At 43.6% G+C, this 24330-nt stretch overlaps 1 protein-coding gene across 2 annotated transcripts in view; it reads right to left on the reverse strand.

Moving 5' to 3' along the window:
* Positions 1-14829: 14829 nt before the first annotated feature.
* Positions 14830-24330, reverse strand: part of LOC120996029 (retinol dehydrogenase 7-like) — a 65249-nt gene continuing 55748 nt past the window's right edge. For both annotated transcript variants that reach the window (XM_040425685.1, XM_040425684.1), the window contains exons 4-5: positions 17683-17846; positions 14830-15166 (exon numbers count right to left, since the gene is read on the reverse strand). In XM_040425685.1, coding sequence (XP_040281619.1) covers positions 14949-15166; positions 17683-17846 — 382 coding nt within the window. In that variant the 3' untranslated portion in view covers positions 14830-14948. The remainder of the gene's footprint in view (positions 15167-17682; positions 17847-24330) is intronic.

The following is a 24330-nucleotide window of genomic DNA, read 5'->3' on the forward strand; positions in this document are numbered from 1 at the left end:
GTACAAAGCAAGGTTTAACAGCCAAAAAAACTCAATATTTATGGCCCTGATTCTGTAGTTTACAGAAACACCCCATATGTGGTCGTAAACTGCTGTACGGGCACACGGCAGGGCGCAGAAGGAAAGGAATGCCATACGGTTTTTGGAAGGCAGATTTTAGTGTCTCCATAGTCTGAGAGCCATAGTTTTTTCAGTTTTTGGGCGATTATCTTAGGTAGGGTCTCAATTTTTGCGGGATGAAATGATGGTTTTATTGGCACTATTTTGGGGTGCATATTACTTTTTGATCGCTTGCTATTACACTTTTTGTGATGTAAGATGACAAAAAATGGTTTATTTAGCACAGTTTTTATTTTTTATTTTTTACGGTGTTTATCTTAGGGGTTAGGTCATGTGATATTTTTATAGAGCCGGTCGATACGGACGTAGTGATACCCAATATGCCCTATTTTTTACCTTTTTTTTTTTTACTTCATTTGGGGAAAATGAAGTTTTGGTTTATTTTTACTTGAAACCTGTGTCCTTACGTACCGGGACCTCAGGGCGTACCTGTACGCCCTGTGTCCTTAAGGGGTTAATCAGTATTTTGTGGAAGCTGCAGTGTCGCAGCAGAACCGCACACAACTGCTGCACAATACAAATGCACTATACTATACTTTCTATGTTAGAAAGTATATTATAAGTATATCACACTCCTCAGTATATCACACCTATCAATAGCACACCTATACCAGTCCGTAAAAGGACTTTTGTGGCCCTATTAGCTAGCGTTTAGTGTCCCTAACAGCCTGTCCCTGCTACACAAGGCAACTTCACTCTAAACTGGCAAAACACAGAATGCAAAATGGCTGCCAGATTGGGTTCTGTGATAGGGTGGGGGTGTGTCAATGTGCTGAAACGTCTCAATTGGCTGTCCTGTCCCACCTGATGAATGTGTCATGGGTCAAAGTTCGGCACAATGCAAAAGAGTATGGCGCCGGTGGACATCGCCATATTTTTGCATGTTCGGCAAATCGTCCTTCTCCAACTTCCAACTTAAGCTCCGGCCTGGTGCAGCTTCCCGACCCCTACTACCCCTGCGGAATGGCCTGCCTCTTCATCTGGCTGTCATTTTCCAAAGGACCCTGTGCCAAAGTCCCTAGAGACTAGCAGTATTTGTGGAAGCAGGTATATCGCAGGCCTCAATCAATATTTGGTGGAAGCAGTTATATAGAACCCCTTAATCAGTATTTTATAGAAGCAGGTATATCGCACCCCTCAATCAGTATTTTTTGGAAACAGGTATATACAACACCTCAATCAATATTTGGTGGAAGCAGGTATATCGCACCCCTAAATCAGTATTTTGTGGAAAACGGTGTATCGCAGGCCTCAATATTTTGTGGAAGCAGGTATATCACACTCCTCAATCTGTATTTTGTGGAAGAAGGTATATCAAACCCCTTAATCAGTATTTTGCGGAAGAAGGTATATAGAACTCCTTAATCAATATTTGGTGGAAGCAGGTATATCGCACCCCTCAATCAGTATTTTGTGGAAACAGGTATATACAGTCAGGTCCATAAATATTGGGACATCGACACAATTCTAACATTTTTGTCTCTATACACCACCACAATGGATTTGAAATGAAACAAACAAAATGTGCTTTATTTGCAGACTGTCAGCTTTAATTTGAGGGTATTTATATCCAAATCAGGTGAACGGTGTAGAAATTACAACAGTTTGCATATGTGCCTCCCACTTGTTAAGGGACCAAAAGTAATGGGACAATTGGCTTCTCAGCTATTCCATGGCCAGGTGTGTGTTATTCCCTCATTATCCCAATTACAATGAGCAGATAAAAGGTCCAGAGTTCATTTCAAGTGTGCTATTTGCATTTGGAATCTGTTGCTGTCAACTCTCAAGATGAGACCCAAAGAGCTGTCACTATCAGTGAAGAAGCCATCATTAGGCTGAAAAAACAAAACAAACCCATCAGAGAGATAGAAAAAACATTATGTGTGGCCAAAACAACTGTTTGGAACATTCTTAAAAAGAAGGAACGCACCAGTGAGCTCAGCAACACCAAAAGACCCGCAAGACTATGGAAAACAACTGTGGTGGATAACCGAAGAATTCTTTCCCTGGTGAAGAAAACACCCTTCACAACAGTTGGCCAGATCAAGAACACTGTCCAGGAGGTAGGTGTATGTGTGTCAAAGTCAACAATCAAGAGAAGACTACACCAGAGTGAATACAGAGGGTTCACCACAAGATGTAAACCATTGGTGAGCCTCAAAAACAGGAAGGCCAGATTAGAGTTTGCCAAACGACATCTAAAAAAGCCTTCACAGTTCTGGAACAACATCCTATGGACAGATGAGACCAAGATCAACTTGTACCAGAGTGATGGGAAGAGAAGAGTATGGAGAAGGAAATGAACTGCTCATGATCCTAAGCATACCACCTCATCAGTGAAGCATGGTGGTGATAGTGTCATGGCGTGGACATGTATGGCTGCCAATGGAACTGGTTCTCTTGTATTTATTGATGATGTAACTGCTGACAAAAGCAGCAGGATGAATTCTGAAGTGTTTCAGGCAATATTATCTGCTCATATTCAGCCAAATGCTTCAGAACTCATTAGACGGCGTTTCACAGTGCAGATGACCAATGAGCCAAAGCATACTGCAAAAGCAACCAAAGAGTTTTTTAAGGGAAAGAAGTGGAATGTTATGCAATGGCCAAGTCAATCACCTGACCTGAATCCGATTGAGCATGCATTTCACTTGCTGAAGACCCAACTGAAGGGAAAATGCCCCAAGAACAAGCAGGAACTGAAGACAGTTGCAGTGGAGGCCTGGCAGAGCATCACCAGGAATAAAACCCAGCGTCTGGTGATGTCTATGCGTTCCAAAATTCAGGCTGTAATTGACTGGAAAGGATTTGCAACCAAGTATTAAAAAGTGAAAGTTTGATTTATGATTATTATTCTGTCCCATTTCTTTTGGCCCCTTAACAAGTGGGAGGCACATATGCAAACTGTTGTAATTCCTACACCGTTCACCTGATTTGGATGTAAATACCCTCAAATTAAAGCTGACAGTCTGCAGTTAAAGCACATCTTATTCATTTAATTTCAAATCCATTGTGGTAGTGTATAGAGCCAAAAATGTTAGAATTGTGTTGATGTCCCAATATTTATGGACCTGACTGTATAACCCCTGAATCAATATCTGTTGGAAGCAGGTATATCGCACACCTCAATCAGTATTTGGTGGCAGCCGGTGTATTGCAGGCCTCTATCAATATTTGGTGGAAGCAGGTATATTGCACCCCTCAATAAGTATTTTGTGGAAGCAGGTATATAGAACCCCTTAATCAGTATTTTGTAGAAGCAGGTATATCGCAGCCCTCAATCAGTATTTTGTGTAAACAGGTATATAGAACCCCTGAATAAATATTTCGTGGAAGCAGTTATATCGCACCCCTGAATCAGTATTTTGTGGAAGCCGGTGTATCGCAGGCCTCAATCAATATTTGGTGGAAGCAGGTATATAGAATCCTTTAATCAGTATTTTGTAGAAGCAGGTATATTGCACCCCTAATTCAGTATTTTTTGGAAACAGGTATATAGAACCCCTGAATCAATATTTGGTGGAAGCGGGTATATTGCACCCCTCAATCAGTGTTTTGTAGAAGCAGGTATATCAAACCCCTTAATCAGTATTTTGTGGAAGCAGGTATATCGCACTTCTCAATCAGTTTTTTTGGGTGGCAACAGGTATGTTACACCCATTGCAAATTGTTTTTCTAATAACGCTTGTCCCTCTATATACCTGCGGTATCGCAGCAGAACCGCACACACAACTGCTACACAATACAAATGCACTATAATTTACTTTCTATGTTAAAAAGTATATTATAGGCAGGCTCGGACTGGCCCACAGGGGTACAGGGGAAACCCCCGGTGGGCCCCTGAGCAAGGTGGGCCCCTAGTCTTCCCCCCCCTGTACAAGTGGCACATAACACATTAAACTTACTGCACTACATACATATATTCAATGTACAGCACCTCAACCAGCCTATGGTCATATATCAAACTTGTTAGATTATTTATTATATTTGAATGTATCTGTAAGGTGGGCCCCGAAAATACATTTTAGGCTACTTTCACACTAGCGTTCGGGGCTCCGCTTGTGAGTTCCGTTTGAAGGCTCTCACAAGCGGCCCCGAACTGATCCGTCCAGCCCTAATGCATTCTGAATGGATGCGGATCCGCTCAGAATGCATCAGTCTGGCTCCGTTTGTCCTCCGCTCCGCTCAGCAGGCGGACACCTGAACGCAGCTTGCAGCGTTCAGGTGTCCGCCTGGCCGTGCGGAGGCAAACGGATCCGTCCAGACTTACAATGTAAGTCAATGGGGACGGATCCGTTTGAAGTTGACACAGTATGGCTCAATTTTCAAACGGATCCGTCTCCCATTGACTTTCAATGTAAAGTCAAAACGGATCCGTTTGCATTATCATGAACAAAAAAAAAAAAAAAAAAATGTTTTTATTTTTTTTTGTTCATGGTAATGCAAATGGATCCGTTCTGAACGGATCTAAGCGTTTGCATTATAGGTGCGGATCCGTCTGGGCACATACCAGACGGATCCGACCTAAACGCAGGTGTGAAAGTAGCCTTACTGGTGGGCCCTAGGTACCCCAGTCTGACACTGATTATAGGTATATCACACCCCTTAATCAGTTTTTTGGGGCAACAGGTATATCACACCAGTTGCAATTAGTTATTCCAATAGCGTTTGTCCCTCTATATAGCTGCAGTGTCGCAGCAGAACCGCACACAACTGCTGCACAATACAAATGCACTATAATATACTTTCTATGTTAGAAAGTATATTATAAGTATATCACACTCCTCAGTATATCACACTTATCGATAGCACACCTATACCAGTCCGTAAAAGGACTTTTGTGGCCCTATTAGCTAGCGTTTGGTGTCCCTAACAGCCTGTCCCTGCTCCACAAAGCAACCTCTCTGTCACGGTGGGGAGTGGGGGAAACCCCCACCGTATAATGGGAACTGATACTAGGCCACAAAACAGGGATAGGGAGCAGGTCACCTCCTATAGCTGCCCTAATCCTGACCCTGATCTCCTGACCGTATGAGCGCCCCCTGAAGGTGGGAGGGCTCATACACTCGAACCTGGATCCTACTGACCCTAACGGTCCCTTGCATAGTGGTCAGGTATAGGAGACAACCGGTTCCTCAAGGAAACAGACAAACCGGAGTCTCCAGTGGCCTAGTAACAGAAGGGAAAAGACCATATGCAGCAACTGGATGGCAGGTAAGTACACAGTGTAACAACAGAACACTAGCGACAACCAACACTTATCTGCCACAGCAGAGATGGAAAGACGGCGCCAAACATCTACCCAGACCTCCGTGCGAACACCAGATGCATGGAAGCTTCAGGCAGCACTGCATACAGGCTTATGGTTCAACAACAGACTGGGGAAAATATCAAACATTCATACAGATAACACCAAACCGACCTGACATGGAACACCAGACATGACAAACAACTAAACCCCAACAAACAACATAAAAGGTGAGGAAGGGAAAGGAGACAAGGGAGACAAACGATGTCCAACTAGGATGCCCTCACACAGGTAAGATTAGACATCCAGAAAGGAGCAGATCTCCTACACATATGCAGGCAAACAACCATCTGACCTTCAGGCTCACAACACAGTATAAGAAGAGCCAGAGTCTACACCCAGCTCCACCAAGCACACAACTTAACCCCGAACACACCAGGATGGGAAGGGACACACAACTTAAAGGGGAAGTGTCAAAACATGCAAAACAACATGTTGCCACCAGCAACAAGCATGCACGGCAAAAGTGTCATGGTCCACTACACCAGACCATGACACAGCTGTGACACTCTCCCTACACTAGCAAAACACAGAATGTAAAAAGGCTGCCAGATTGGGTTCTGTGATAGGGTGGGGGTGTGTCCATGTGCTGAAATGTCTCAACTGGCTGTCCTGTCCCACCTGATGGATGTGTCAATGGTCAAAGCTCGGCACAATGCAAAATAGTATGGCGCCGATGGACATCGCCATATTTCGCATGTTTGGTGAATCGAGAATGAGCAAAGTTTTCAGCGAAACGACCGCCAGGTGAACCGCAAGGAAAACTCTACCTATGACATAGTGGTGAGGTGGAAGTAGCATGAGGAGACCACAGAGTGGCCCAATGACAGGGTCTGGAGGTGCTAGCAGTATGAGGTGGCCACCGAGTGGCACAATGACAGAGTCTGGAGGTGGCAGCAGCATGAGGAGGTCACCGAGTGGCACAATGACACTCTGGAGTTGGCAGCATCAGGAGAAGGCCACCGAGTGGCACAATGACAGAGTCTGGAGGTGGCGGCAGCATCAGGAGGTTGTCATTGTTTTCATGTACTTTTTGTAAATTTGTTGTTTCATAATATGTATTTTCCTCACACTTTCAGACGTCACACAACCTCACATGATGTCATTCTGTCCATACAGCAAAAGGATTTTTTCAGTCACCCATCAATATTACTGGTAAAAAAAAAACACTTTGAAAGAGTGGCACAATGACAGAGTCTGGAGGAGGCGAATGCAACAGCAGCATCATGAGAAGCCCACCAAGTGTAGATGGCAGCAGTATTATGAGGCCACCGAGTGGCAAGGTGACATAGTTTGGGGGTGGCGGCAGCATCCTGAGACCACAGAGTGGCAAGGTGACATAGTGTGGAGATGGCAGCAGCATGAGGAGACCACAAAGTAGCAAGGTGACATAGTTTGGAGGTGGCGGCAGCATCAGGAGACCACAGAGTGGCAAGGTGACATAGTGTGGATATGGCATCATCAGCAGGATACCACAGAGTGGCAAGGTGACATAGTGTGGAGATGGCAGCAGCATGAGGAGACCACAGAGTGGCAAGGTGACATAATGTGGAGATGGCAGCAAGCAGCATGAGGTGACCACAGAGTGGCAAGGTGACATAATGTGGAGATGGCAGCAAGCAGCATGAGGAGACCACAGAGTGGCAAGGTGACAGTGTGGATATGGCAGCAGCATGAGGAGACCACAGAGTGGCAAGGTGACAGTGTGGAGATGGCAGCAGCATGAGGAGACCACAGAGGGGCAAAGTGACATAATGTGGTATGGCAGCAGCAGCAGGAGACCACAGAGTGGCAAGGTGACATAGTGTGGAGATGGCAGCAGCATGAGGAGACCACAGAGTAGCAAGGTGGCATAGTGTGGAGATGGCAGCAGCATGAGGATACCACAGAGTGGCAAGGTGACATAGTTTGGAGGTGGCGGCAGCAACAGGAAGCCACAGAGTGGCAAGGTGACATAGTGTCGATATGGCAGCAGCATGAGGAGACCACAGAGTGACAAGGTGACATAATGTGGAGAAGGCAGCAGCATGAGGAGACCACAGAGTGGCAAGGTGATATAGTGTGGATATGGCAGCAGCATGAGGAGACCACAGAGTGGCAAGGTGACATAGTGTGGATATGGCAGCAGCATGAGGATACCACAGAGTGGCAAGGTGACATAGTTTGGAGATGGCAGCAGCATGAGGAGACCACAGCATGGCAAGGTGACATAGTTAGGAGGTGTCGGCAGCATCCGGAAATCACAGAGTGGCAAGGTGATATAGTGTGGAGTTGGCAGCAGCATGAGAAGATCACAGAGTGGCAAGGTGACATAGTGTGAATATGGCAGCAGCAGCTGCATCAGGAGGAGACCACAGAGTGGCAAGGTGACATATTGTGGAGATGGCAGTAGCAGCAGCATCAGGAGGATACAACAAAGTGGCAAGGTGACATAGCTTGGAGATGGCAGCTGCATCAGGAGACCATAAAGTGATCTGGTAATAGAGTGGGGCGGTGGGTGGCAATAACAGTACCCGTTGAGGAAGGTGAAATAAGGAGCACTTGGCCTCAGATGTGTGGCATCAGGCGGGTTGCAGCATCAAAGTAGTAACTGAGGCAGGTAGGCAGAAGAAACCGGTGTCTTGTATCAAAGTGTTGGTGTGGCACCATGGATGATCTAGTCTGATGCCTCAGGAATTGGTGGTTGGAAATCCTGGCTGATCCACGCCTGATTCATCTTGACAAACGTCAGTCTCTCCACATTTTGGGTGGACAGGTGAGTTCTCCTTGTGGTAACTATGGCCCCCGCTGCACTAAACACCCGCTCTGATGCCACACTACTGGCCGGGCAGGACAGCTTTTCCAGGGAAAACTCTGCTAATTGCGGCCACAAATCCAGTTTGGCTACCCAGTAGTCCAGCGGATCTTCAATGTGGGGTGACAGGGTGCTGTCCAAGTATGCCACCACCTACTGGTTCAGGTCCTGCTTCAGGTCTACCTGTTGCTGCTGCTGCTGAGTAGTTTCTTCACTATGTGGGTGAAGAAAGCTACTCATCAGCGACTGTAGACTCAGGCTGCTGCTGATGGAGCTGGTACTGCTCCTGCCACCCCACACCCTCCCCTCCCCAGCAGCCATGGCAGTGGAACGTGAGCGCAGAGGGCCCCCCAATCAGACCTGCGAGAGGATGGACGATGGTGCAGATAGGCAGCGGCCAACTAACTACATAGGATGTCTCTGTAGTAGTTCAGTTTGTCCTCCCTTCGGTGGGTGTAAAAAAGGCCCCCCATTCTAGACCGGTAGCGAGGGTCCAGCAAGGTGGAGAGCCAGAAGTCATCCTTCTGCCAATTGGTGACAATTCGGCTGTCACTACATGAATTGTGCCATTTGTGCAAGTGGCTCGGAGGGACTCCCTGCCTCCATCTCCACTGCATACTGCCACTGTGTGTCCTCGTCCTCTGTCTCGTCTTCCTCATTGCCCTGTAGCTCCTCTGGCTTCTCCTGCTCCTCCTGTCCCGTCAGCGGAGTAGAAAAACCACCCATTTTGCTACACATTGCCTGTGCTCCAATGTTCTCCTCCCCCTCCTCTTCCAGTTTAGCCCCCACAGGGCTCATGTGGCCGTGAGATCTAGGCGGCACGTCTCCAGTCCCCTGACCAGCCAGATTTACCAGCATCTGATCCAGGACATGAAGCAGTGGCATGACGTTGTTCATCCCATAGTCTTGGCGACTGACAAATAACGTGGCCTCCTCAAAGGGCCTGAGCAAATGGCAGGTGTCATGCATGAGCTGCCACTGGCTGACATCGAAGTTACACAGTGGAGTTCTCCTGTCCGCTTGGCTCATCAAGAAATCGTTGATGGCCTTTCTCTGTTCGTATAGTCATTCCAACATATGGAGGGTGGAATTACAACGGGTGTAAACGTCGCATATCAGCCTATGTTGGGGGATGCCGTTCTGCTGCTGCAGCTCAAGGAGGGTGTGTTTTGCGGTGTACGAGTGGCTGAAGTGCATGCAAAGTTTCCTGGCCATTTTTAGGATGTCTTGCAGATGTGTGGAAGACTTCAGGAACCGCTTGACAACCAGATTGAACACGTGTGCCATGCAGGGCTCATGGCTAAGCCTTCCTTGACGCAGCACCAACACCATGTTCTTCCCGTTGTCGATCAGCATGGTTCCAATTTTCAGTTGTCGCAGAGAAATCCAGGATTCGATTTCTTGATGCATCACACGGAGCAGTTCCTCCCCTCTGTGACTCAGTTCACTAAGGCAAACCAGGTGAAGAACAGAGTGACACCGCCGGGCCCTGCACATGTGGTATGCTGTAGTGGCTGTGACTTGTCCCAGCAGTGGAGGCTGAGGACATGGTGAAGGATGAGGAGGCAGAGGCGGACATTGTCGCAGGACCAACGGCGTGACAACGTGGAGGCGTTGTGACCTGGCCAAGTTGCTGGTGTGGCTGTGCAGGAACCACATTCACCCAATGGCCCATAAAGGACATGTATTATCCCTGACCGTAGTTACAGCTCCACACGTCGGTGCTGCCGTGCACTTTGGCAGACACAGACAGGATCAAGGACTGACCCACCTTCTGTTCTACATGTGTATGCAGGGCTGGTACTAACTTTTTCGCAAAGAAATGACGGCTTGGGACTTTCCACCGTGGCTCGGCACAAGCAATTAGTTCTCTGAAAGGTGCAGAGTCCACCACTTGGAAAGGGAGGGACTGAAGCACCAGCAACTTGGACAGGAGCATGTTCAGCTGTTGGATGCGTGCACGCATACTGTTGTCTCTTGGCAATCGCTTCGGTGATCGATTGCTGACAAAATGACTGATGAGGAGTAGGAGCAGGAGCATATGGACCTGCAGAAGATGGGATTGACAGACAGCTCCCTTCGCTGAGGTGGTGGAGCCTTGGCTGGCTGAAACTGGGTGATGTAGCGGTAGCTGCGGCAGGCTGGACCACCACATCGGAGCCACGGTTCTCTGAGGCCACTTTATGGTGACGCTGCATATGTTGACGCAGGGCCGTGGTGCCAACATTGGCATCCTGCCCACGCTTCACCTTCTGCCCACATTCTACATATGGCAATGTTGACCTCCTCCAGCGGCTTCACAAAAAACTGCCATACCGCAGAGTCCCCGATTTCCCCCCCAACACTACTCACTGGCTGACTGCTACCACCACTGCTTCCATGAACCCGTGCACCACTCCTGTACGGGCAGGTAGGCTGCTGCAAAGCGAGTGGTCTACCCCATGCCCGTTTGGCTCCTGACCTCCCACTGCTGTCACCCTGCTGACTCCCGGCTGCACTAGCGACTTGCTGGCCCAGCCGCTGCCTGACGGGAAAGATGCCACCCGTTTCTCCTGATTATGACGAAGCCCCTTCTTCTTCCGGCTCCCAAGTGCGATTGGCTTCATCATTATCGAGTAGTGTCGCAACACAAGCTCCCACGCCACCCTCCTCATCACTACTTGCCCGCCTAGCGGAGGAAGCGGCGGATGTCTCCTCCAGATCTTGGCTGGGCAGTAGCTGCTGATTGTCCTGAGCTTTTCCTCGCTGAAAAGTGAAGCTGAGCCGACTGCATATAGTACGTCTCGCGGTGAGGGAACAGAAAAGGACAGAGGCAGGTTGAGGACAGGTAGGGCACAGGGCCTGCTACCGGGCCATGCCAACTAAGGGTTGTGTCTGACGAACCCACCGACTGTTGGCTGGGGGTGTCTGATGTAACTTGGGATGACGTGGATGAACTAGTTAACCAATCAAGAACTGCTGGGTTGCTGGTCATGACACGACCGCTAGATGACACCGGGAGCTCAGGCCTCTCGCTGCGACTCCTGCTGCCACGCCCTCTTCCTCTGCTGCGACCTCTGCTTGCGCCAGAAACATTCAGGCCTCTGCCACTCCTCTGTGCATGGCCTGGCATTTCTCTGTTTGACATACTTGTAGCTGAACTAAACAAATTAAACGGAAATTAACACCCCTAAAAGCGACGAATATATTTTTCTTTTTGTACTGAAATAGTCCACTAAACGCTTTCACCACAATTAACTGCAGAAATGCACTGAGAATATATTTTTCTTATTGTACTGAAATACAACCCTATATGCTTTGACCAGAAAAAAATGCAGCAGTGAACTGAGAATATATATTTCTTGTTGGACTGAAATAGGCCACTATACGCTTTGACCAGAAAATAACTGCAACAGTGCAGTGCGTATATATTTTTCTTTTTTTACTGTAATACGCCCCTATACGCTTTTACCAGAAATAACTGCAACAGTGCAGTGACAGTTACATAGTTAATACGGTTGAAAAAGACAAACGTCCAACAAGTTCAACCAAGGGATAGGTGGGGACGCGAATCCCAGAAGGAAGTGAGACCCAGATTTCTACACGTTTTCATAAGCATTTATGTTTTTTACTTTTAAGAATTCATCTAAACCCTTTTTGAAACTGTCCACTGTTCCTGCTGTGACCACGTCCTGAGGAAGTCTATTCCACAGATTCACAGTTCTTACAGTAAATAAGCTTTGACGCTTCTGGAGACTGAACTTATTTAACTCCATAAGCTCCCGTTGTCTCTCTAGTGACGCTCGTGGCACACTGGTAGTATTTCTGAAAACACTACCTTGGAGGTCCTGGACTTGAGCTTCTCACCTAGCTTCCCAAAATCATTTTTAAGGACCTTCCATCTCCCACTGGCTTTGTCATTGCTGCCAATGTGTACCATGACCGCCGGGTCTTCCCCAGCCCCACCCAGAAATCTGTCAATCCGATCTGCAATATGCCGAACCCAAGCACCCGGCAGACAACACACTGTTCAGCATTCACGGTCTCTGCGACAGATGACCCTGTCTGTCCGCCTTATAATAGAGTTCCCTACCACCAGCATCTGTCTGACCTTTGCTGCACTCCTTTTCCCATCCTTCCTGCAGCGGTCATCCTCCTGGTTGCTAGGAGAAACGACCTGCTGCAGTGTTGCTGGCCCTGGGCTTTCATCCCTTATATCAGCCAAACAGGCATATTTACTCGGGTGTGCCAACTCAGGACTAGCCTCCCTGGCACTTTTCCCTCTACCCCTTCTTTCTACATTAACCCAACTGCAGATTCGATAGTCCTGATCTTGTCCTCCACCCCCTCCATTTCACTGACCCCAGCCAGTGCCTGCACAGTGAGGTCTAAGCCTCTCTCCAGTTTTACATGCCCCTAAGTATTTCAAGCTGCTTATTTAGATCCAAGATCTGGGCTTCCAAATATGCAACATGATTGCATCTAGCGCAAATGTATTCACCCTCAAATGCCTCTTCAAGGCATGCATACATTGCACAGGACACACACTTAGTGGCACTGTCCATGGAGCACATGTTTAATGGGGAAGAACAGTAAAGAAGGAAAACAGTAAATACGAGTTAGAATTAGACCCCGTCTGCTGTAGTTGACGGACTAGCTAGAATCAAGCCAACAACACACAAGGAAATTCTATCCAACCTTAGTTTCTTGCTCCTTGTCTTAAACTCCTTTTCTTTAACTCCACTTAATCAGTGCGTATATACCGTATTTTTCATTTTTTTTTTACTGAAATACACCCCTATACGCTTTCACCTAAAATAACTGCATAAGTGACCTGAGAATATATTTTTCTTGTTGGACTGAAATAGGCCACTATACGCTTTGACCAGAAAACAATTAAACAATGCAGTGCGTATATATTTTTCTTTTTTTTACTGAAATAGGCCCCATACGCTTTCAACGGAAATAACTGCAACAGTGCGTATATATTTTTCCTTTTTTACTGAAATACGCCCCTATACACTTTCAACAGAAATAACTGCAGAAGTGACCTGAGATTATATTTTTCTTGTTGTACTGAACTACGCCCCTGTACGCTTTAAACAGAAATAACCTGAGAATATATTTTTCTTGTTGTACTGAACTACGCCCCTATATTCTTTCACCAGAAATAACTGCAACAGTGCAGTGCGTATATATTTTTCTCTTTTTACTGAAGTATGCCCCTATACTCTTAACAGAAATAACTAACAATGCAGTGCGTATATTTTTTCTTTTTTTAATGAACGCCCCTGTACGCTTTTACCAGAAATAACTGCAGGATTGAAATGCGTATATATTTTTCTTGTAATACTGAATAAGATACTAAGACATAAGCTTCTAAAGGCTTTTCAACATAAGACTTGCAGCCCAATAACAAAAAGCTTGAATGACAGCTGTCTAATGACTATTTGGGTCCCCAAATAATTGTTCCCTGCACTTGTAAATCACTTTCCTATCAATGTCCCTAGCGCCTTCCGAAGTCTCTCCCTGCTGTGAAATGATTCCAGCCTATCCTTTCCCTGCACTCGTTTTTTCTGTCTTTCTTTTTCCACAATCATTTTTCTAATCGCTGTCCCTAGCGCCTTCACACGTCTGCTGCTGCACTCTGAATGCTGGAAAATGTCTGACTGTAAGATGGCCGACGTGGCTGCATGCAGGCATGTCAATCTGGGTGATCCCACCTTTCCCGAGTTCCTTGCCCCAAGTCCTCAGTCCTCACACGTGTAGCCGCCATTTTAGGAAAAATGTGATTCGTTATCACGAAGCGCAAGGAAACTCGCATTCGTTGCAAATCTAATTTTTCCTGAAATTCTAAACGAATTCCACTTAGTCAGCTTCGATTTGCTTATCTCTAGTGAGCAACCCAAAATCTGTAGTATCAGGCCGCAATCTCACCCCAATTACACAATTAAGGAGGATTGAATTATCTATAAAAGAACATGAACACCTTAAAATCTGTGGTATTAAGCTGCAATTTCACCCGAATTACACAATCAAGGATTAATGGAATTACTTATATAAAAGAATGAAAACAAACCTAAAATAAGCAGTATTAGAGCACTTTTTAACCCCAATTAGTGCTTCAAGGTGTAATAGAATAGTTCCTATTAGCAATCTTTACACTGTTCAATTGCCCCCTGCTCTCTCCCAATAGTGTGGATAATACCTCCCTGTTATATCCCTACACCTCTAAGCTGTCCCTGAACTGCTCAATAATAATATATTGTGACTAAAGTCTTTCCTAATCAGTGTTCCTAGTGCCTGTAACATCTCTCCCTGCACTAAGTTCACTGTAAAGTGGTGGAAACCGGGTAGGAGACATTTTATAGGGCTGTGACATCATAGGGGCTGGATATCTGGTGATTGGTTGGCTGTATGGCTTTATGGGTGTTCCCTCATTCCCCGTTTTTCTTCCTCTAACATGTGCAGCAGCCATTTTAGAAAAAAATCTGATTTGTTACCACGAAGTGCGAGGAAATTCGACTTTATGATTAATCAAATTTTTTGTGAAATTCAGATCGAATTCCACTTTGTCAACTTTGATTCGCTCAACTCTAATTAATACAATACAGGAGACGAAACTGGGTCCAAAGTACTCTTTACTTATTAAACTGTAAAGTTACACAGGTAGTAGGGTTGGAGATGTAGGTCCATCCATTGGCATCATTAAGATACCAAGTATTTGGTGGAATATCAGAAGAATCATCAGATAGCATCTGCTGGTCTAGGCATTCCAATGGTGAGTATAAAGTCAGAGATCACTGTAGGTAAATAGGAAAGTGGTAAGTAGAAGAGCGTGGCATCCCATCCGACAGAGTAACGTGTCCAGGGGTAAACCGCAGTCAGAGCATGCTCCATGCAGTTTGTGACCAGAGAAAGGTCTGTGTTACACAATGATGACATTTGATCCAAAGACTCCATACCTGTATGTAAAATATGAAAAGTGTGGGTTAGAGCAAAGACAAACCCCATAGATCATTCATTCCATTTGTTTTCTTCACCATAGTATGTCTATATCTGGGGCCTATCCCGTGCACCACAAAGTTATAAGATAGACGGTTAATTGGCTGATATGATGTCCCACCTCTTGGATTGTCCTAATCTCAGAATTGTTTTAGGTTTCTAAAGGGGCTGAATAGTGCTTTCTGACATCCCAGAGGTCAGACCCTAATTGACGAGCCATTATTTTTGCAACAGTATTTGTCCAGTCGAATCCCGGGTAGCAGCCAGATCTCCACCAGATTCCATGACAGTCAATGGGACTAGTGGGCATTTTGGCAACATCTGCCAATGCCGGATCCAGATAACTTCAGCAGGCTGTTTTGGCAATGTGAAACAGGTCTCAGACTCATAGGGGAAGATTTATCAAGACCAGCAGAGGATAAACCTAATTTATGATGAGGCTCACCCCTTCTGTCCTCCTGTCCAGTCCATACGCCTAAACAGAAATCTGTGACAGCTCAGAGCTGCCGTAGATTTCTATCTTCATTTGCGCCAGAAAACGGGCTAAATATTGCATTTGTTGGGTGACTGGCTATGCCCCTTCCTGTCCTTACCTCGCCACCTTAAGGGTAAGGGGTGGGGGCAGTGCAAAATCAGAGAGATGCAAAAAAAATAATAATAATAAATTCATTTACTGCAGCACTCACCTCCAGTTTTTTAAAGGAGTCACGGACTGTACTGTATCATACAACCAACATACTTGTAGGTCTTACAGGAGGTGACCACGCTGTATATATTAATGTGTGAGGTTCAAAGGTCTCTAGGACCTTAGCGTGGCTCTGTATACCTCTGATTAGTCTTTTATAAAACATACATTTTATTGATTACTCTCTTAAAATATTTCGGAACTCTTAACAAAGTGATTAAAATTCCTCAGACTTGGAGAGGTGGGAGTATGTGTTTTCACATTTTAATTGTATCGATTCAACCGATACACTGACTCCAGCAGGGTGCCTGATGATCTCTCAGGTTGTTTCCCCTTTTATTTTGCCTTTTCGATTTGGTTCTACCTATACAACAGCTGTATATTTAGCTGTGTAGTATGTTCCCCTCTGGGATCCCTACCGCTCCAAATCCGAACTAAAATCTAAGCCTGCATCCCTACATGTTTCGCCGTATGCTCGGCGTCTTCAGGGGATGACGTGCAGATGAAAACCTGCACGCCATCCCCTGAAGATGCTGAGCATACGGCGAAACATGTAGGGATGCAGGCTTAGATTTTAGTTCGGATTTGGAGCGGTAGGGATCCCAGAGGGGAACATATACAACAGCTAAATATACAGCTGTTGTATAGGAGAACCAAATCGAAAAGGCAAAATAAAAGGGCAAACAACCTGAGAGATCATCAGGCACCCTGCTGGAGTCAGTGTATCGGTTGAATAGATACAATTAAAATGTGAAAACACATACTCCCACCTCTCCAAGTCTGAGGAATTTTAATCACTTTGTTAAGAGTTCCGAAATATTTTAAAAGAGTAATCAATAAAATGTATGTTTTATAAAAGACTAATCAGAGAGGTATACAGAGCCACGCTAAGGTCCTAGAGACCTTTGAACCTCACACGGACTGTACTGGTCTAGACGCAGCCAGGTGAGCAATCCAGGAATAGCAAAAAAAAGTTCCAGCTCCTTTACCTTAAAAACCAATGCTTTATTCTTTCACATATTCAATTAAAATCCATGTGTACAAACGGATAAACTGTAGCACAATGTGACGCGTTTCGGGCCACTTGCGTGTGGGCCCATAAGCAAGTGGCCCGAAACGCGTCACATTGTGCTACAGTTTCCCCGTTTGTACACATGGATTTTAATTGAATATGTGAAAGAATAAAGCATTGGTTTTTAAGGTAAAGGAGCTGGACCTTTTTTTGCTATTCCAAAATCAGAGAGATGCAACATTTTATATTTTTTTTAAGTCAGAGTTTGCAACTTTTTAACACCACATTTCAGGCACAAGGAAGATGATAAATCTCCCCTATATTGTGGTTTGGAGTGTAGTTGCTGCAGTACCCAGATTATTGTTTGCAGTTTCTACCATCAGAACTAGTAGATCGTGAAATACGTTCTGGGTTTGCAGCCGACCAAGAACAACATCTGCACAGTTTGTATGTTTTCCCTGTGTTTGCGTGGGTTTCCTCTGGGTACTCTAATTTCCTCCCACACTCCAGACCTACTAATTAGGGACCTTAGATTGTGAGCCCCATTGTGACCAGAGTGATGCGAATGTCTGTAAAGTGCTGCAGAATATGTCAGCACTATATATGTCAGTATAATAAACAAATAATTGCAATTTGCATATGGCCTAAATGTGGCGCAATGGAACTAAAACCGGGTATTTAATGGTGAAGGGAAACATGCCTAATATATTGCTATGATCCAGCATTAGACACAGAATGCATTACATTCTTCGTTTATATATTTAATATAAAATACTCACTTTGCTGAAAAAACTTCTCTCCATAGCTTTTTTTGACTTCCTCTGAAGTATTGTCCCAGCTGTATTTTAAACTTTTTCTTAACACCTCTGAATTTGTAATTTGTGTGTTAAAAAAGCCAGGTTCAATGATGCATATCTTGACTCCAAATGGCTTCATTTCACGCCTGTAAAATACACAGGGAACAGTAAAAAAACATGTTTATCAAAAATTTTAACCCCTTCAGGACCCTGCCATTTTTCACCTTAAGGACCAGACCGTTTTTTGGAAATGTGACACGTGTCACTTTATGTGGTAACAACTTTAGAACGCTTTTACTTATCCAAGCCATTCTCAGATTGTTTTCTCGTGACACATTGTACTTCATGATAGTGGTAAATTTCAGTCAATATTTTTATCGAATTTTTTTTTTAATCCCAAATTTACCCCCAAAAATTGAAAAATTCACAAAACTTTCCAAATTTCTATTTCTCTGCTTTTAAAACAGATAGTGATACCTCATATACTAGTTATTACTTTACATTTCCCATATGCCTACTTTATGTTTGGATCATTTTGTGAATGCCATTTTATTTTTTAGGGACGTTAGAAGGCTTAGAAGTTTAAAAGCAAATTTTGAAATTTTTCTGAAAATTTCCAAAACCCACTTTTTAAGCACCAGTTCAGGTCTGAAGTCACTTTGTGGGGATTGCATAATAGAAACTATACCCCTCAAGGTATTCAAAACTAATTTTACAAACTTTGTTAACCCTTTAGGTGTTCCACAAGAATTAAAGGAAAATGTACATGAAATTTCAGAATTTCACTTTTTTGGCAAATTTTCCATTTTAAATCAATTTTTTTTCGGTAACAAAGCAAGGGTTAACAGCCAAACAAAACTCAACATTACCCCGATTCTGTAGTTTACAGAAACACCTTATTTGTGATTGTAAATTGCTGTACAGGCACACGGCAGGGCACAGAAGGAAAGGAGCGCCATGTGGTTTTTGGAGGGCAGATTTCACTGGGATAATTTTAAATTGCCATGTCACATTTGAAGACCCCCCTGATGCACCCCTAGAGTAGAAACTCCAAAAAAAGTGACCCCCATTTTGGAAACTGTGGGACATTTTAGGATACATATGATTTTTGGTTGCTCTATATTACATTTTTTGTGAGGCAAGGTAACAAAAAATAGCTGTTTTGGCACAGTTTTTATTTTTTGTTATTTAACATTGTTCATCTGACAGGTTAGAATATGTGCTATTTTGTTGTTACGGACGCGACAATACCAAATATGAATACTTTTTTGGGTTGTTTGTTTCAGTTTTACATAATGAAGCATTTTTGAAAAAAAAAAGATTTTTTTAGTGTCTCCATATTCTGAGGGCCATATTTAATTTTTATTTTTTGGCCGATTGTGTTAGGTAGGAGCTCATTTTTTGTGGAATGAGATGATGGTTTGATTAGTACTATTTTTGGGTGCGTATGACTTTTTGATCGCTTGGTATTACACCTTCTGTGATGTAAGGGGACAAAAAAAAAAAATGGTTTTTTTTACACCATTTTTTTTTTTTTTTTACGGTGTTCACCTGAGGGCTTAGGTCATGTGATATATTAAAAGACCTGGTTGTTACAGACACGCGATACCTAATATTTTTTTTTTCACTTTTAACACAATAAAAGCATTTTTTTTTATTGACAAAAAAAAGGACATACAAAATTATGAACTTAATCTTCAACATTATTACATTTCTCATTTTTACCCCAAAACTTCCCTCCTATCCCCTCCGACAACCAAGATGGAAAAAGGGATAATGGTGGGGTAAAGGACGGAAGACTTATAACTTCCATATCCCCCAAACCTTATTCCATTTCTCTTCAATGTTTCTTTGTTTATATAAGATTCTTTCATAGTTCCTAATCTTATTGACCAGATTCAACCATGTATACACAGTAGGAGTATTTCGTGAAAATCAACTTCACATGATCAAAAGTCTTGCCAAGAAGATTTTAATCAAGAGGAATCTTTTATACTTATCACAAATAATTTGGGGGAAAAATCACCCAGGATCCAACATTCCACAGTATATAGAATCACTATTTTCAGTTTTTGGATAATAAGTTTAGCTATTGCCTCCCAATATTCTATTAGTTGCTTACAAAACCAAAACATGTGTAAATAGTCAGCCCACACAGTGGACAATTAGACGTGTTTCTCAACCTACATTTATTGAGCCATACTGGTGTGACATATACTCTATGTAAAATATTAAATTGAATCAAAACATGATCAAAAATTATGTGACCCCAATCTTAAATTAGTCATTATCTTCCCCCAATCATCTGGCTGGATCTTTAAACCATATTCCAAGGCCTTTTGCCCAGGGGAACGTGTATTAAATTGTGCTATAAGAAGCAGTTTTTAAAGTTGAGAAATTTTAAACTTTTGCCCCAGATTTCCCATTAAATCATTCACAAGTGTACAAGTATCTGTAACAAAAATTTCCCCTTTACGCTAGAAAGTCGTGAACGTAACTGTAAATATCTAAACCAAGATAAATTAATTATGTGCTCTCTGTGTCAATTCCAAAAAAGGGAAGTATATCTCCATTACTCACCACTTGTGCAACATACAAAATATTTTTTTGCCAATATTTATCTTCAGCTAAATCATCCAATTCTTGCAAATAATAATTATGCCAGAGAGGCGTACAGTGGAGAGATCCCCTTTTTACCAACCAACCTCTAACAGTGCTACACACTTTAATAAATAGCTTTCTAAATTCCCTGTAGTCCTGTTGATTTCTGGATAATAACCCAGACTCTAATAGTGTGAACATATTATCATACATATATCTACTCAACAAATACCTGCAGAGTGGACTTTCTTCCCAGTAATTATAAAGCCATAGCTGTGAAGCTATAAAATAGCCCTTAAAATAGGGAAAGTTTAACAATTCCTGTTCCATCGGCTTATAAAGATATTCCAATTTAAGCCTCACCCGCTTTCTTCCCCACAGCAGATCATTAATAATTCTCTGGATTCATTTAAAAAAAATGTATCTTCAATCCACAATGGCGAATTCCGAAAAAATATAGAGGAGTTGGGGTAATATTTCCATCTTAACCAGGGATATTCTGTCAGCTCTGGATAAGAGTAGTCGAAGCCATATTGTCACTTTTGACCTCAACTTACTTATCAATGGAAGCAGATTTAGATGCAAAAAAAAAATCAACTTTGGGGGATATATAATCATGCCCAAATATTCAAATGAATCAGAAATCCTAAGTAAACTCAGGGGCCCCTCAATAGAATAGTCAGGTCTATCCACCGGCATAAGAGTCATCTTTGACCAGTTAATATCAAAACCCGAGGCTGCGTCAAAGGCATTAATTATATGAATAAGTTTGGGAAGTGAGGCATTAGCATGATTCACAAAAAACAGCACATCGTCCGCATATAAAGAAATACAGTCCTCTAATCCTAATATCCCAAACCCCTCAATCCCAGGGTCTTGCCTGATTCTGGCAGCAAGAGGCTCAATATAAATATCGAATTACAATGGAGAGAGGAGACAGCCCCAACTTCCCATCCTTCCCAAAACCTTCCAAAGAAATCCCCACTCCACCCTGTCAAACGCCTTAGAATGGAGCGAGAGACACCCCCCCCCCCCCCCCCGAAGACTGTATATTGGCAAACGATGCAAATTATAATGAGTACCATTATTAGGAATAAATCCATTTTGTTCCTGATGTATAACTGATGTAATAACCTTGGATAGCCTTGTAGCCAGAATTCTTGAAAGAAGCTTCATATCTGTATTCAATAAGGAAACAGGCCTATATGATCCCACATCCAATGGGTCCTTCCCTTTTTTCAATATTAATATTATCACAGCCTCTGTTATGGACTCTGGAAGGCTACCCTCCTCAGATGACCCTAAAAACACCCTCAATAAGCGATAGAGAATAATCTCCCCATATTTACAATGGAATTCATATGGGAGTCCATCTGACCCAGGGGAAGAATTTCCTCAACGTGCCTTTAATGCAGTCTCTAGCTCCCCTAGAGAGAGATCTAAATTCAGAAATTCCCCCTGAGTATCGGTAAGCACTGGGAGAGAAATAGAGAGTCCAAATATGAATTCATCTCTTCATCTGATATAACATTATCTGAATTATATAATGTAGAAAAATGCTTCAGAAAGATTCCCTTTATACACTCTTGTTCTTTAATAATTAAACCCTCAGATGAGCGAATACTAACTACCATATTTTTTGCTTTAGAAGACCCACTTTTCCCCTCCAAAAGTGGGGGGGAAATGGCAGTGCGTCTTATAAAGCGAATGGTGCAATTTTTACATTGCTGACACTGATACATCACAGCCCGCTATGCTGCACAGCGCGGCCTGCGATATATCAGTTACAGTAAGCAGGGTGGGAGGAGGGGCTGGAGGCCAGCAACTGCTGTTGCACTCGCAGCGGGGCAGTAACTGTACTCCATTACACTGGGCCCCGCTCACAGCAGTCTTTACATGTAAAGTCTGGTTAAAGATTGAATAAACAGTGGTTTGTTAAACTAGCGTAATCTTCTGTAGTAGTACTCACTATCAAAGCGGCGGACAGGCCGTCAGCGCAACCTCACTCAATCATTCATGCTCCTCCCACTTCATGAATGGAGCAGGAGGAGCGTGAATAAATGAATGAATGACGTTACACTGCCGGCCTGCCAGCCGTTTTGATAGATAGTACTACTACAGAAGATTACGCTAGTTTAACACACCAGAGCCACTGGTTGAGGATTAATCCTCAACCAGTGGCTCTGATTTATTAAACTAGTGTAATCATCTGTAGTAGTACTCACTATCAAAGCAGCGGGCAGGCCAGAAGCATAACCTCTCACTCATTCACGCTCCTCCTGTTCCATTTATGAAGTGGGAGGAGCATGAATGAGTGAGGTTACGCTGCCGACCTGACTGCCACTTTGATAGTGAGTACTACTACAGAAGATTAAGCTAGTTTAACAAACCAAAGCCACTGGTTAAGGATTGAATAAACAGACTTTACATGTAAAGACTGCTGTGAGCGTGGCCCGGCGTAATGGGGTCACTATAAGATGCTATGAGTCATCCACAGATCCCCCCATAACAGTGCATCATCTACAGATCCCCCATAACAGTGTATCATCCACAGATCCCTTCCATAACCGTGTCATCCACAGACCACCATTAGTTCAAAACCCACCAAAAGCACACCTTTTGGTTCAAAATATTTTTTTTCTTATTTTTCTCTTCAAAAACCTAGGTGAGTCTTATCATCAGGTGCCTTTTATAAAGCAAAAAATACGGTATCTCTTTTTGTTCTTGATTAGAGCTCACCTTCACCAAGAGATTCCCTGGTCTCCCCACTTCAGAAAAGTATTTTTGTCCCTTAAAAAAGTCTCTGCTGGGCCTTTTCCCCAAAAAAGTCAGCATACACCGGGCTAGCATTCTGCATATTTTCCCTATTTCCTGAAGTGTTATTCCTAGAGAACTCATTCATGGTAACCAATGCCGCTTCTTTTAAGTCCCCCTCCTTCCTACCGTATCCCTTTTTAAGATTGGAAATATTACTTTCAAAAATTCCCCTCATAAAGGCCTTAAATGCATTCCATACCAGTTGCACTCTAGCTATATTCTCATTACTATCCCAAAAGTACCCTATCTCCTTTTTCACTAGTTCATGAATATCCTTACCCATTATAGAAATCCAATGGGGGTTCAATCTAAATAAAAGGTCTTACTCTATGATCATTACTCCCCATAGTTAATTCAAGAGATAGGGGTACATCGTTTGATAGCGACCTGACCTAATATTTCATAGATTTAATAAATCTAAGAGGGTTTTTATTTATTAAGGACAAGTCTATCCTAGACATGGAATTTCCAGCTTTACTTATACAGGAATAAGCTCTTTTCCCTTTTCCAACCCATCCCAATACATCCACAAAACCTTCTTCCAGACAAAAGCGTGACAAAGGGGACCCTTGGGCTGGAGTGCAAGTATCTCCTCCCATAGAGATCCTATCTATTTCTGGATTCATAACACAATTAAAGTCCCCAATCCCTAGTGAGGGACATTCAGGCCACCAATCCACAAAGGTTAGTAAGCATTTAAGCACGTATAAAGAAAAAGGGGGCAGAATGTAAACAAAAGCCAGAATACACAATCCTACAAAGAGTTTCCCATAAAGAAAGACAAAACCTCCCTTGCTCATCGATAGAGGATGCCTCGCAGACAAAATCAATCCCCTTGTGGATCAAAACTGTAACACCTCTGGAATAGCTAGTAAAGGTAAAATTATAAGTCTGCGCAGCCCATCCCCTACTGAGTCGCAAAACCGACTCCTCAGTAGCATGCGTCTCAACCAAGCAGATAATCGCTGGTAGAGGTCTCTGAACCTGGTCAAAGACCGCCTGTCTTTTAATCTTATCCCCAAGGCCTCACACATTCCAAGTAAAGATTCTAACTGCCATCAGACCAGCCAGAAAATTCCCATACTATAGATGTATTTCAAATCCCCGCTCCCAGCCCCACCATCTTAGGAGACACATTGCAACCCATCCCACCCCCTTCCCCCCCAAACTTCATGATCTGCCACATCACTGCACAGATCTCTCACTTAAGAC

This window comes from Bufo bufo, chromosome 3 (assembly GCF_905171765.1).
Source record: "Bufo bufo chromosome 3, aBufBuf1.1, whole genome shotgun sequence".
NCBI lineage: Eukaryota > Metazoa > Chordata > Amphibia > Anura > Bufonidae > Bufo > Bufo bufo.